Source organism: Erinaceus europaeus, chromosome 4, assembly GCF_950295315.1.
Source record: "Erinaceus europaeus chromosome 4, mEriEur2.1, whole genome shotgun sequence".
NCBI lineage: Eukaryota > Metazoa > Chordata > Mammalia > Eulipotyphla > Erinaceidae > Erinaceus > Erinaceus europaeus.
The window spans coordinates 134,984,183-134,998,725 of NC_080165.1; the positions used below are offsets into that span (position 1 = coordinate 134,984,183).

Consider the following 14,543-nt stretch of genomic DNA (forward strand, 5'->3'; position numbering starts at 1 on the left):
TAAAGAAATTTAAACATAAAATAAAATAATGGGTGAAAATAGCTATACAGAAGATCTTAAAAGGTAGTCTGGGAGGTGGGCCATTCTCGATTCTGGGTCACATAGATGACAAAGCAGCACACTATGCAAGCTATTTTGCCAGCTTCACTGAGTACAATGTTCCATTTCTCTGTGACAGGTGTCTGTCTGCATACCACTCCCATCACCGACTGAAGTCTTCTACCGTCATGCACTGGGTTTCCAATGCCCCCTCAAACTCCCTCACCCTAGTCCTTACTTTTGTTGCAACAGACCACACCTAGTCTAAGTTTCAATTTTCTAAGCCTCTTTGTATAGAAAATATATTGCTTATGTTTTCTATACAACTAGCAGCACACAGATGAGATTACTATTAATTCTGTTAGTATTTTATCTTCTAGTACAGTTTCTTCATTGATTAGTACTTCCTTAGAACCTCTACCAGTTTAAAACAGTAACAAATAATAGTCCAGAAATAGGAGTAAAGGTAAAAAGAGAAATAAAGTATGCAGTTATTCTGCAATCATGACAACAGTATCAATTAAATTTAAATTTTAAAAGAGGCTTTTAGGGGGCCAGGCAGTGGTGCACCTGGTTAAGCACACCTATTACCAAGCACAAGGACCAGGGTTTGAGTCCCTGCTGCCCACCTGCAGAGGGTCGGCTAAGCAGGTCTGCAGGTGTCTGTCTTATCTTTTTTGGGGGGAGCAGGGGTGGGGTGGGGAGGGGACTGAACCTGGGACACTGGAGCCTCAGGCATGAGAGTCTCTTTGCATAACCATTATGCTATCTACCCTCCACCTTCAGGTGTCTTTCTCTCCCTCTTTGTATCTCCCTGTCCTCTCTCAATTTCTCTCTATCCTACCTAATACAAATTAGAAATAAAAAAAAATTTCAAGGCCACCAGGAGCAGTGGATTTGTAGTGCCAGCACGGAGCCTCAGCAACAATCCTGGCAGCAATAAAGAAAAAAAAAAAATTTTAGTAGTACAAACTTAAAAATGACTCTGAATCTTTGTTCTCTAAACATTTCAAAATCAAAGAAAAATCTATTGATACACTGTTGTTCATCTAAGAGTCTAGGTATTAACATAATTTAATTTTTATTGTATTACAAAACTACCATTTCTCCTTTTAATATAGCCTATTTATTTATTTTCAATAAGAGGTGGGGGAGTGGAGAGAGAAACAACAGAGCACTGCTCAGCTCTGGTTTATGGTGGTGCTAGAGAGACGGAGCTTGGGACCTCAGAGCCTCAGGCAAGAAAGTCCCTTTAATAACCATCATGCTTTCTCTCCAGCCCCCTAACATTTGTTCAGTCCAGTAAATATTTTAACACAGCAAGTAGCAGGTAAACAAAGACTGCTATGAAGAACAACTTAACAAATAAGAAAAAACAAATACCTTTTTAGACTTATTTTCATGCTATTTTAAGCACAACTAAACATTAAACAAATTCAATATACCCTGTGTTTTTATTTTCCCTCTATTGGAGAAGTGCTGGTTTACATGGTTACTATTGTTCTAAGCATTCATTTCCATAATTCTCCGAGATTAGGATTGATGGGTATGGCTCACCCCGCACTAACCCATCATCCTGTTCCAACATAGGGGCTCAGATCTATTTTTATGCTATTGCACACATCACTAAACACAGGTCATTTAAAAGCACCACTGAGGAACTTGTTTGTTTATGTAAAAATATTGTGAAGAACACAGTTTTCTCTTCCAAAGGAAGTGTCAATTTCAGCTGTGATAAGCTTGAGGTACTTACTCTAAAAGAGGTGGCAGTATTTCACAATTCAAAACAAAATCTCTGCATTCTGCATTGTCACCAGCAATATTACCAAGTGCCCAAACAGCCTTAGAAAAATAAGAAAAATACGTAATTCACAGCAATATCTTTACAAAGACGCTCTTAATTTAGTACATGTTTTGAACAAAGTGACCGTTTTAAAGATAAAGAAATAAGACAGTAAAAAAAAAAAAGGAAAACGTTCAAGTTGTCACTTAATAGAATTTCTATTCAAATTAAAAACAAAATATTCTGTTCAATAAATAGTTTGTATACTCAGAATCTACACATAAAAATAAAATATGTATATTTAGTGTATTTTTCAATTATCTATCCTAAAGGATTGATTGATTTGTAAAAAGTGGTAAGGAGGGAGTCAGGCCGTAGTGCAGCGGGTTAAGTGCACGTGGTGCAAAGCACAAGGACTGGCCTAAGGATCCTGGTTTGAGCCCCCAGCTCCCCACCTGCAGGGGAGTCACTTCACAGGCAGTGAAGCAGGTCTGCAGGTGTCTATCTTTTTTTTTTAATATTTATTTAATTTATTTATTCCCTTTTGTTGCCGTTGTTTTATTGTTGTAGTTATTATTGTTGTTGTCGTTGTTGGATAGGACAGAGAGAAATGGAGAGAGGAGGGGAAGACAGAGAGGAGGAGAGAAAGATAGACACCTGCAGACCTGCTTCACTGACTGTGAAGCGACTCCCCTGCAGGTGGGGAGCCAGGGTTCGAACCGGGATCCTTATGCCGGTCCTTGTGCTTTGCGCCACCTGCGCTTAACCCGCTGCGCTACAGCCCGACTCCCTGCAGGTGTCTATCTTTCTCTCCCCGTCTTCCCCTCCTCACTCAATCTCTCTGTCCTATTCAAAAACGACATCAACAACAATAACTAAAATAACAAGGGCAACAAAAGGGAAAATAAATAAATATAAAAATAAATTTTAAAAAAGTAGTAAGGAGAGAGACATGTCTACACAGATGAATGCCCTATAAAATTAATGTGAGAAAAAGGCCTGGTTAGCCTTTCAACTGAGAAACTTTATTTTAATGCTTAACATATGAGCTAGTATTTTTACCGTCTACACTAGTATACTACGCCTTATTTGCTTCTCTTTCAATTAAAATTTTTTTTAACTTTTTAAATTTTGAATAAAGACAGAGAGGAAAACTGAGAGGGAAGGGTGAGACATGAGGGAGAGAGATACCTGCAGCACCGCCTCACCACTCATGAAGCTTCTCCCCCACAGTGGGAGCCAGGGGCTTGAACCCAGATCCTTGTGCATTGTAACATGTGCTTTACCCAATGAGCCATCACTTGGCCCTCTTAATCTATTTTCCACAGTTTTCTTTCCCCCCCCCCCCACTTTTTCTTTTTAAGAACAGACTAACAAGAATGGAGGCATCAGACTTCTAGACCTGAAACTATTACAGGTCTACTGTAATCAAAACTGCCTGGTACTGAAACAAAACCAGACTTACAGACCAGTGAAACAGAATTAAGGGCCCAGAAGGTCCCTACACTTACAGACATTTAATTTTGACAAGAGGAGCCAAAACATTAAATGGAATAAGGAGTCTCCTCAACAAATGGTACTGGGCAAACTGGGTTGAAACAAGTAGAAGAATGAAACTGGGTCACTGGGGCTCACCATGCACTAAAGTAAACTCCAAATGGATGCAAAGATTTGGATAAGAGACCAAAAACCAGAAAATATCTAGATAGAAATACTGTACAACCCTTATTAATGTAAATTTTCAAATCATCTTTGATGACTCAGATCTAGTTGCAAGAAAAACAAAAGCAAAAATAAATCAAAGGAACCAGATCCAGCTGAAAAGCTTCTGCACTGCAAAAGGAACCATGACTAGCAGAGAGACACCCCATACAGGGGGAAGATCTTTACATGCCACACAGTGGACAAAGGGTTTAATAACCAAATCTATGACGAGCTTACCAAACTCAGCAACAAAAAACAATCAATCTACTCACGACAGAATGTGAGCTCAGATCTACAGGGATGCAGAGGTCACACAGGCTCCTAAACTGAATATGGGCCCCAGATTAGATCAAATCAGTGGGGTTTACAGTCAACAATATTTATACACCTTTCCCACATTTGGGAGCTACTCTCTTCCCTGATCCAGCTTTCTAGTCCTTTTTCCAGTATGACATCATCTCCTCAGACAATAACTAGGATCCACCTGCATATCAGATTTCAGACTCAGGGGAAAAAAAAAAAAAACTAGTATAGTCATAGGCCCTTTGGAATATAACTAAAAATAGGCCTACTAGCCCCAACTCTTCATCTGCACTATTCCAGCCTTTAGGTTCATTAGTCAACAATTTGTTTGGCTTTAAATATTAACTCTCTTTTAAATGTTAACTTTAAATGTTAACTCTCTTTTCAGCCACCAGATTCCAGATGCTACCATGATGCCCACCTGACTTCCCTGGACAGGCAACCCCACCAATGTGTCTTGGATCCCCACTTCCCCAGAGCCCTGCCCCACTAGGGAAAAAGAGACAGGCTGAGAGTATGGATAAACCAGCCAACGCCCATGTTCAGCAGGGAAGCAATTACAGAAGCCAGACCTTCCACCTTCTGCACCCCATAATGACCCTGGATCCATGCTCCCAGAGGGATAAAGAATAGGAAAGCTATCAGGGGAGGGGATGGGATATGGAGTTCTGATGGTGGGAACTATGTGGAGTTGTACTCCTCTTACCCTATGGTTTTGTTGTTGGTATGCTTCTAATTCTGCTTCTAAGACCTTCTGTTTTGACCACCATGGTAGGTTTGCTTGCTTAACACTGTGGTCTATTTACATAATCACTGTTTTACCTGAGACCCGCCCTGTCTGGAGGGCACTGGTTTAACCCCCACTGGTTTGCACTCTCTTTTCGCTCTGCCCCCTCTCCTAGTCACATCCTGTTTTCCACCCTACCACTTCCTTCCTGGAAACTATAAATGCAGATTATTTTCTCCATAAACATTGCACTGCTTCCCAGCTCAGCCATGAGTCCGTGGTAGTCTGTCTCCCACCCACGAAGCTAGCCTGGCATCTGGTGCCCAAACAGGGACTGGCATTTTGTCAATGTTTCCTTTTAATAAATTAAAAAAAACAAAAAACAAAAAATGAACAATCCCTTCCAAAATTAGAGGATACAGACAGAATCTTCACCAAAGAGATTCAAAAGGCCAACAGACATGTGAAAAAAATGCTCCAAGTCACTGATTATCAGAAAATGTCTATAAAGACAACACTTTACACCTGTCAAAAACACTAAAAAGATACCACTTTACACCTGTCAAAAACACTAAAAAGGAAACAAATGTTTGTGAGGATGTGGAGAAAAGGAACCCTTCTATGCTGCTAGTGATAATGCAAATTGGCTAAACCCCTGTGGAAAACAGTCTAGAGACTTCTCAGAACACTAGAAATGGACCTAACTTATGACCTAGCAATTCTTCTCCTGTGGACATAAAGAAAACAAACATACCCACCTGAAGAAATCTCTATATACCTATGTTCATAGAAGCACAATTTCTAATAGCCTAATCTTGGAAACAATACATATGTCAACAACAGATGAGTGACTAAGCAAGTTGTGATATATATATATATATCAACTATCAAAAACAATGAAGCCATTTCCTTTGCTTCAGTCTTGGATGGACCTTGGAGGGTCATGCTCATTTAATAAGTCAAAGCAAGAAGGACAAATATCAAATGATCTCACTTATAAGTGGAGCTTAAAAAGGAAAGAACAGGTGGCTGGGCGGTAGCACAGCAGGTTAATCACACATAGTGCAAAGCACAAGGACAGGCATAAGGATCCTGGTTCGAGCCCCCAACTCCCCACCTGCAGGGAAATCGCTTCAAAAACAGTAAAGCAGGTCTGCAGGTCTTTCTCTCCTCTCTAGGTTTCTCTCTGTCCTATCCAACAACAATAGCAGCAACAATTAACAACAAAAACAATAAACAACAAAGGCAACAAAAGTGGAAAAATAGCCTCCAGGAGCAATGGATTTGTAGGCACCAAGCCCCAGTGATAACCTCAGAGGCAAAAAAAAAAAGAAGGAAACCACAAGTGAACCGTCAACTATGCAGGGCATACTGCACCAAAGCAAGACTCTGGGAAGGGAGTAAACAGGGTCATGGGGAACACCTTTGGCCCACCTGTATGTTAGCTGTGGAACTCAGGCAAAAATTAGTTAAGTCATGGGTCCCTTGGAACAGACCTAAAATAGACCTACTAGTCTTTTCCAAAATGGAGACCCCAAATCTCATCTGCTATAGTCTCTAGGTTCCTGATTATTAAACAATTTGTTCTGCTTTGTATTTTAATGCTTTTTCAGCCACCAAGTTGCAGATGCTACCATGACGCCAACCTGACTTCACTGGACAAATGACCTCACCAATGTACCCTGGAACCCCACGTCCCCAGAGCCCTGTCCCACTAGGGAAAGATATAAACAGACTAAGAGTATGGATTGACCTGCCAAAGCCCATGTCCAGCAATTACCGAAGCCAGACCTTGCATCTTCTGCACCTCATAATGATCCTGGATCCATGCTCCCAGAGGGATAAAGAATAGGAAAGCTTCCATGGAGGGGATGGGAACTCTAGTGATGGGAATTATGTGGAACTATACCCCTCTTATCCTATGGTCTTGTCGATCATTATTAAATCAATAAGTAAAAATTCTTAGAAAGGGTCCCGGGATATTTATGTGCATATATATCAACAACCATACAGTAAAGCATGAAGGAGAACAGTTTCTAAAGTTCTAAAGAGGTAACACTTTAAAAAAAAGGTAACACTTAGAGCAACAGAGCACCAACATTTCATGCCTGAGCCTCCAGATGTCCCAGATTTAATCTCTGGCACTGGCATATGCCAGAGCTAAATGGGGGGGGGGGGGTAAGTGGGGGTGCGTGTGTGTCCCTCTCTCTTGCAAATGATAAATTTTTAAGAAAAATATTGTTATCTTAAAGTATGCCGTTTTTCTCCCTCTATAGGTAAGATTATCAATTTGTGTACCTTTGTTGGAGGTCAGTGAGACAGTTCAAGTGGGAAACTCACCTGTTCCTGAACATCTTCATTCTCCGAGCTGAGAAGCTTTATAAAGATTGGAACAGCCCCAGTTTCAATCACTACCTTGGTATGCAGGAAGGTTCCAGATGCAATATTAGTTAATGCCCATGCAGCTTCAAACTAAGGAAAAATACAAGCAAAATACATGAAGGTGCTAAAGAAATGTCAGGAGGGGTAAGAAGAGGAAGGCTTAAACAAGCCCAAGAGGGAGATTACAGAAACCCGATTTCAATTTAGGATGAATATCTGTTAATTAAAAAAACGGGGGGGGGGGGCCTCTTTGGGCTGGGAAAATACCTCACTTGGATAATATGCTGGTTTGTCATGTGCTCAGCCCAGTTTCCACTGCACTGAAAGAAGCTTCAGTGCTATTATCATTCATCCTCTCTATCTCTATAAAGAAAGTGAGGGGAGCACAGTGGGTTAAAAGCGCACGCGGCGCAAAGTACAAGGACCCAGGTAAAGATCCTGGTTCAAGCCCCCGGGTCTCCACGTGCAGGGGGGTCACTTCACAGGCGGTGAAGCAGGTCTGCAGGTGTCTATCTTTCTCTCCCCTCTGTCTTCCCCTCCTCTCTCCATTTCTCTGTCCTGTCCAACAATGACATCAATAACAACAATAACAATAACTACAACAATAAAACAAGGGCAACAAAAGGAAATAAATAAATATCGTTAAAAAAAATGAGGGGACTGGGGAGAGAAAAAGAATCCTACGAAGAATGGACTATTCGGGAAAAAATAAGAACTGAGAAAAAAAAAATTAGTAAGATTATAAATAATAATTGAACATATTTGAATTTAATTAAAAACTCCAAATATTTGCTATTACAAAGGCAGAAGTTATAAAAAGCAAGCAATTTAAAAATAAACAAGCTGCTGGAATAGTAGCATAGTAATGGAACTTAGAATCGTATGTAGTATTTTTGTTTCCCTAAGAATCATTTATTACCTGCCTGTTAGTTTAAGAAAAAAATTAGAAGTTCAGTCCAGAGATTCAGACTATTTATTGAAAGTCAAAGAGTTCATTATTAGCAGAATCAGGACAAGTATCATGTATTTTTTAAACAGCAGACCTCTGAGAAGCTAGCCCTACTGATTCCATTAGAATTTGGATATATTTATATGTGTTAGGTCTGTAACAGAAGAAAAGCTTTAATCCATGGCTTCCAAGTATTAAGATGAAATTTATCGAAAATGATAAACAAGTCCACAGGCAACCAAAAGAGTAATGACCGCAAAATTTTAAAAATACTTGCCATTTATAAATGAATAACTTTTCAGATTAGGGTAGATACCATTATGATTCATAAACTAAGCATGCACTGAAATCACTAACAAAAGGCATGGGAAAAATATAGTTACATTATGTGTGGCACTTGGGAGAATTTTTTTTTAAAGAATTTATTTATTTATCCTTAGAAAGATTGTAGAGAAAGAACCAGACATCACTCTGGTACATGTGCTGCTGGGATCAAACTCAGGACCTCATGCTTGAGAATCCAATGCTTCATCCACTGTGCCACCTCCTAGACCACAGAAATTTTTATTTAAAAAATGAAGACCATAGTCCTAAAATACTAGATAATGATATAACTAAAAGGTCACTTCAAAAAGTCTCCTTGGGATCTTCAGGTGAAAGGATTACCTAGTAAGTACCAGATATCATAAATTCACTGGTCCAGCAATTAACATCAAGAGTCATACGAGCAAGCAGGAACTGCAGCAAACTGGATTGTACTGCTATGATATATATATTGTTTTTAAAAAGTAAAAAAAAAAAAAAAGAGGCAAAACTTCTATTCAGTTTCAACTAATCTTTACCATATAACAATAATGCCAGCTTCTCTGATTTGTCAAAAAAAGTTTTAAAAAAATTGATTATTTTTATTTGAAATTCTCCAATTTCAGATAGCTCACCAAGCAGGGCATGCATCTTATGCATGTGGCCTAGTCCTGACACTACAGGGAAGATGCTATGGAGTCTTTTCTCTCAATCAACCTAAATGTAAACAGCAGCCTACAGAAGCAAAACCACACATGCATGAAGCCCCAGCAAACAAAACAAAATAAAACAAACAAACAAAACAAAATCAGAGGGAAATGTTTTAAGAGACTGAGTTTCTACTACAACCCTAATTAAACTAAGTCAAAACACATACTCTTACAGGACATATTCCATATCTGTTGGAGGCTGTCTAAAACTGAAAGTAATTAAAGGTTGATAATTCCTACTGCACATAAAGATTTTGTTATTTTGTAGTTTCCCCAATTGTTTGGTAGCAGCTTCTAAAAAGAACTAGCCTTACTCTTCACTAACTGAATGCTTACACTATAATCCTATAATCAGCACTGCAGCTGTCAGTTTCAAACTAGACACTTTAAACTATCAGTCTAAAAAGTGATCACAAAAAAAAACTATACAACTCACTTGTAAAGTACAATTTTCATCTCTTTCAAGAAACTTCACAAATCTCTGTACAACACCTGGTTTTTGTATAACTTGATCTATTGGTGGATTAGGCTCTAAAAGTTAAAAACAAACAAACAAACAAAAAGAATTCTGTTATTATATAGAACAAGACAAATGATATGGTCCCTTTGACAGTTAAAAAGGACACACGAAATGACTCTTTTTCTATGTTGCACTTTAAGCTGAAAAATCTTAGCTGGATATTCAAAAATATGACAAATGTTCTAATCGTTAGAATGTCTACAGTAAAGCAAATTCTCCTCCAGTAACCTCGTAAGAAAAAAATTTAAAACTATTATTTTCTATGCAGCTATGTAAATTCTTTAAAGGCTATTTTAGAGAGAACATTTACAACACACCAAGGGGATAATGAATAAAGTTCCAAGAATTCTTTATGAAACTGTTTCCAGTGATATCTCCTTCACTACCAATCATGAATTGTCTGATGTCTCACGGCCAGGTGAGGTTGTTTTGACGTGTTTATTATCTACTATTCACAGAAATTCTTGAGAAATTCTGATGAAATACAAAGGGCTTCTGAAAACTATAAAATCTCTAAGAGATTTTAAACTAAAACTAAGTTATTTTTGTTACTGACAGCCCAGGAGTCAAGAATTCTTCTTTGGAGCTGGGGAGACAATTTACCTGGGAGGGAACCTGCTTTGCCTTCCAAGTCCGAGCCCCCAGAATACCACACCAAATAGTACTGCAGTACTGGGGTAAACGCTGGTGCTGTGCTCTCTCTCCTTTGTCTCTATATATATCTGAAAAAGCTGACCTGGGCAGGAAAGCTAGGTCAGAGGAAAGAAAGAAACAAACAAACAAAAAAATATATGTATTTTTTCCTTAATTTCAGTAAAGGATTCTATTGTGGGGTTCTCTAGTCATTTTTCTTTGGAGGGTGGGGGGTACCCCTTTGGGCTTGGGATGCTTTCTTCCACTCTTTCTTTGGAATACTTCACAATTTATCTAATTTATCCAATCTATCAACTAATTCAATTATCACTTATGATTATAATTTATGATAATAAATCTGACCTCCAGGTCAGAATTCTTTTCTCCCATATTCTACACTATATATATTTTTAAATATATATATATACACATACATATATATATATATATTTTTTAATTTATTGTTCTCTTTTGTTGCCCTTGTTGGTTTAGTTATTATTATTGTTGTTGTTGATATTGTCATTGTTAGATAGGACAGAGATAAATGAGAGAGGAAGGGAAGACAGGGTGAGAAAGACAGACACCTGCAGACCTGCTTCACTGCTCTACACTATATTTTAAGTGCCTTTTGGACACATTTTTTTTTTTTACCATTTCTTCAAAATGAAGCATAATCAAATCCATAAATACACTAGGCTTACTCCTGCCTTTCGTCATATAGCCAGTTACCAGGCAAAGCTGCTGCTAAGTTATCTGCCTACAGCTAATCACAGGGCAAAGATCTCGTTTCCACGGTTGATTGTCTTGATTCTTGTTTGACTATATTAATGATTACAAGTAAGTCACATGCAAAGGTTATGGTCATGCTTAATCAACAAAATGAACAAATGGTAACCACAAAAAATAGATTATGTTTCAAGTCAATAGAATATAGAAACCTTAGAAGTCAATTCTTAAAGAGACTGTTTACTTAATAAACTTCTTCCTTCCTTTTCATCTTTCCTCCCCCCACAATTGTCATGCTTCTAAGACAGCAACTACTAAGATTTTTGTAAACTTAGCAAATGGGTATTCAGAGTTTCCAGAGTGTTCTAAGTTTGGGCTTTTCGAAATATAAACTGTCCTCATTTAAAAAAAAAAGGACAAAAATTTTATCATTTTATTTGCACTGTTTCACTTAGATACAGACATAAACACAGGGGGCAGCATGGGGGGGGGTGATATTACACAACTAGAACTTCCCCAAGTGCCATAGTACCCCTGTGCTGTGCTAGGGATCAACTTGGGCCACGTGCCTGGTAAAGCACACACCCTACCTGATAAACCTAGTGCTCCAATGTTCTTCAACAAAAGTATACATCCTGTAGTAGGCTGTAATACTATGCATGTAAAAAATCTTTTAAAAGAGGATAAAAATAATTCTGAATGATTAATGTGACTTAAAATAATCTAACAACAACCACCCCTATGAAGTATGATGGACGGGAGGAAGCCACTTTTGATTACATAAGGATTTCCTTCCATTACTGAAAACTACTCTGGCTGAGAAGATAAAGAACAGAAAATAAAAGTTAAATATACTTTACGAACAAGTACTTATTATTATTTTATCTATTTATCTGTCTGTGTATTTATTTATTTAGCCTCCAAGGCTATTGCAGGGGCTCGGTGCCCACGCTATGAGTCCACTGCTCCTGTGGCCATTTTTTTCCAATTTTTTTGGATGGGACAGAAAGCAAATGAGAAGGAAGAGAAAGATAGAGAGGGAGAGATACAAAAAGACAGCTGCAGAACTGCTTCACCACTTGTGAAGTAACCCCCTGCAAGTGGGGAGCTGGGAGTCCAAACTGGGATCCTTATACCGGTTATAAAATTCTGTCTCTTAAGGAGAGTCAGAGATTTTCATAATTTTTTCAGCTCATATACACAACTCAGTAATCAATACTTCTATAAATTCCAAGTATAAAAAACAAAAGAAGAATAAAGGTTAAACTGTTATTTAACAAGTACTTCTGAAAAACATAACATAAAGCTGGACAAATAATATAAATAGTCAATATGAATTACCAAGATCAAAACAAGCCCTAGCAACAACCCTGGTGGGGGAAAAAGAAGTAAAGAAAACATACATACATAATTATAACTTTGGTTCTTAGCAGTTAAAACTATTTTTATATTTGCATCTTTAAAACTTTATACAAATACTCTATAAACAAGTTACTTTAACATGTTAGAAGTAGGTGTTATTTCAAAACATTTTAAAGAAAAATTATGACCTGTCTGGAATGAAATGTCTTAAAATAAAAAAATAAAAAAATCTAATGAACTGAAAATTTGTGCCTTGCCTTTAGAAAGTAGTTTTCTAAATTTCTGTGTTGCTGTTAGTTGTTGGTCAGCATTATTAGAAAAGATCATCTGAATCATATCTTTGGTAATAACTTCTTCCTAAAACAAAAAATACACAATTCATCACTTGAAAAAAATCGTGTAAATCACATCTTCACTATCTGCTACCTCTGAAAGATTGCTGAGACATAATTTGAAATACATTTTGATCAAAAGAAAAAAGAAACTTACCTCTGGAATGGGTACAGTGGAACTGATATCTGGATCCTGAATAGGACTTTCTGGCATAGAGTCATCACCTCTAGGCAAAGAGACATTTCTGCGTTTGAACAGCTGTGATAAAGAAATATTAACCTTTTGTATTGATCTTTCCATAAATACTGAATTCCCATACAATTAAAATTTTAATTTAAATGAATAAAACAAATACCTTCATCTCTTAAAATATTGTATTTGTTTTTAAATTTTTTATTATCTTTATTTATTTGGTTGAGACAGCAAGAAATTGAGAGGGAAGGGGGGATATAGAGAGACAGAGAAAAAGAGACACCTGGAGCACTGCTTTACCACTTGCAAAGCTTTCCCTCTGCAGGTGGGGACCAGGGGTTCAAACGCAGGTACTTGCTCTTCGTAACATGTGCCACCACCCAACCCCCCACTTAAAATATTTTACTATTTTAATCCAGTGTCAGAACCTAAATTATCTAGGCTAGAATAACTCTTACACTGAAGACAGTTTTATGTCATTATTAATCTCAGGTCTTGTGTCAATGACCAAATCCTTAAGTAGAGTACATATTTACATTTTACAGTATTGGAAAAAATACTTGTGCCCACAATGAGTTATAAGGCATCTAAGAATTATTGCAAGAAAAATCCTAAAAATAAAGTGTTATATGGAGATACAATACGGAACATATTAACAGTACACTCAACAATATTATTTTATATTATACTATACTACCATTATACTATAATATGGAGGGGGAAATCAGGTAATCATGTTAAGTGAGATAAGTCAAAAAGAGAAGAATGACTACCAAATGATCTCACTCATAGGTTCGAATTAAGGAATAAGGACAGACAGGGAAAGCACAAAGTAAAACTCAGTCTGGGTTTGGTGTACTGCACTAAAGCAAAGGCCTCTTCTAGAGGAGGGCAAAGAGGAGGTATTGTACAAGTCTTTGGGGTCCAGGTGCTTGACGGTGGAAATGGATCTAAGTGGGGAGTAAGAGTGTTTTGCACCAACCTGTGAGAAGATGAGAAATGATACCCACGGGTCAACAACTTACTGCAAACCATTCAACATTCCCTCCTACTGTAATATTGTATTACTCAACAGATTTAAGAAATCGTTGTCTTATTCTCACACAGACCTTCTCTACTTTCTTCACTGCCAGTCCTTTTCACACTCGCTTTAATTCCTGTACTGCAGAGAGCACACCCTCCTACTATAGAGATCTAAATTGAAGTGCAGCAGTCTACCATCGCTCCCCCACTGCTCCAAATTTGTGGTGTGACTTTCTCTGACTTCAGTTAAGCCACAGTCAACTATGGCTTGAAGATATTAAATACACTAAAACATTTTGAGAGAGGGAAGAGAAGACTTTCACCTGACTTTTATAACAGTGTATCATTCAGTTCCAGGCCACTTTATTTTGCAGTAAAGCAAATAGATATAGTCCTCGCCTGGTGACCTGAGTGTAGTTCTGGCGCACCTGGTTAAGCTCACATGTTACAAAGTGCAAGTGGTTCAAGGCTCCAATCTCCACCTGCAGGGGGAAAGCTTTGCAAATGGTGAAGCAGTGCGGCAGGTGTCTCCCTTTCTCTCTCTCTCTCTTTTCTGACCCTCTCAATTTCCAGCTGTCCCTATCCAATAAATAAAGATTTAAAAAAATTAAAAAAAAAAAAAAGAATGCAGTTCTGAAGCACAGTCAACACCTCCAACACTGGTATTTCAGGCATAATGTACTATACTAGTAGTGGGTTTTTCAACCATCTTTAGATAGTTGAATGTCATCTCTGCACTATGCAAAACATTTTAAATGTACTTATGTTTACTCAGTAGTGTACTGTAATAGAAAAATAAAGGGGGGCCGGGTGGTGGCGCACCTGGCTGAGTGCACATGTTACAACACACAAGG

At 37.9% G+C, this 14,543-nt stretch overlaps 1 protein-coding gene across 3 annotated transcripts in view; it reads right to left on the bottom strand.

Annotated features, from left to right (window-relative positions):
- Positions 1–14,543, bottom strand: part of KPNA5 (karyopherin subunit alpha 5) — a 38,622-nt gene that overhangs the window by 15,975 nt on the left and 8,104 nt on the right. Inside the window, exons 3-7 of one of the 3 annotated variants that reach the window (XM_060190586.1) lie at positions 12,631–12,732; positions 12,405–12,498; positions 9,337–9,437; positions 6,897–7,028; positions 1,793–1,881 (exon numbers count right to left, since the gene is read on the bottom strand). In XM_060190586.1, coding sequence (XP_060046569.1) covers positions 1,793–1,881; positions 6,897–7,028; positions 9,337–9,437; positions 12,405–12,498; positions 12,631–12,732 — 518 coding nt within the window. The remainder of the gene's footprint in view (positions 1–1,792; positions 1,882–6,896; positions 7,029–9,336; positions 9,438–12,404; positions 12,499–12,630; positions 12,733–14,543) is intronic. The other 2 variants (XM_060190587.1, XM_060190588.1) reach the window with 2 other exon arrangements.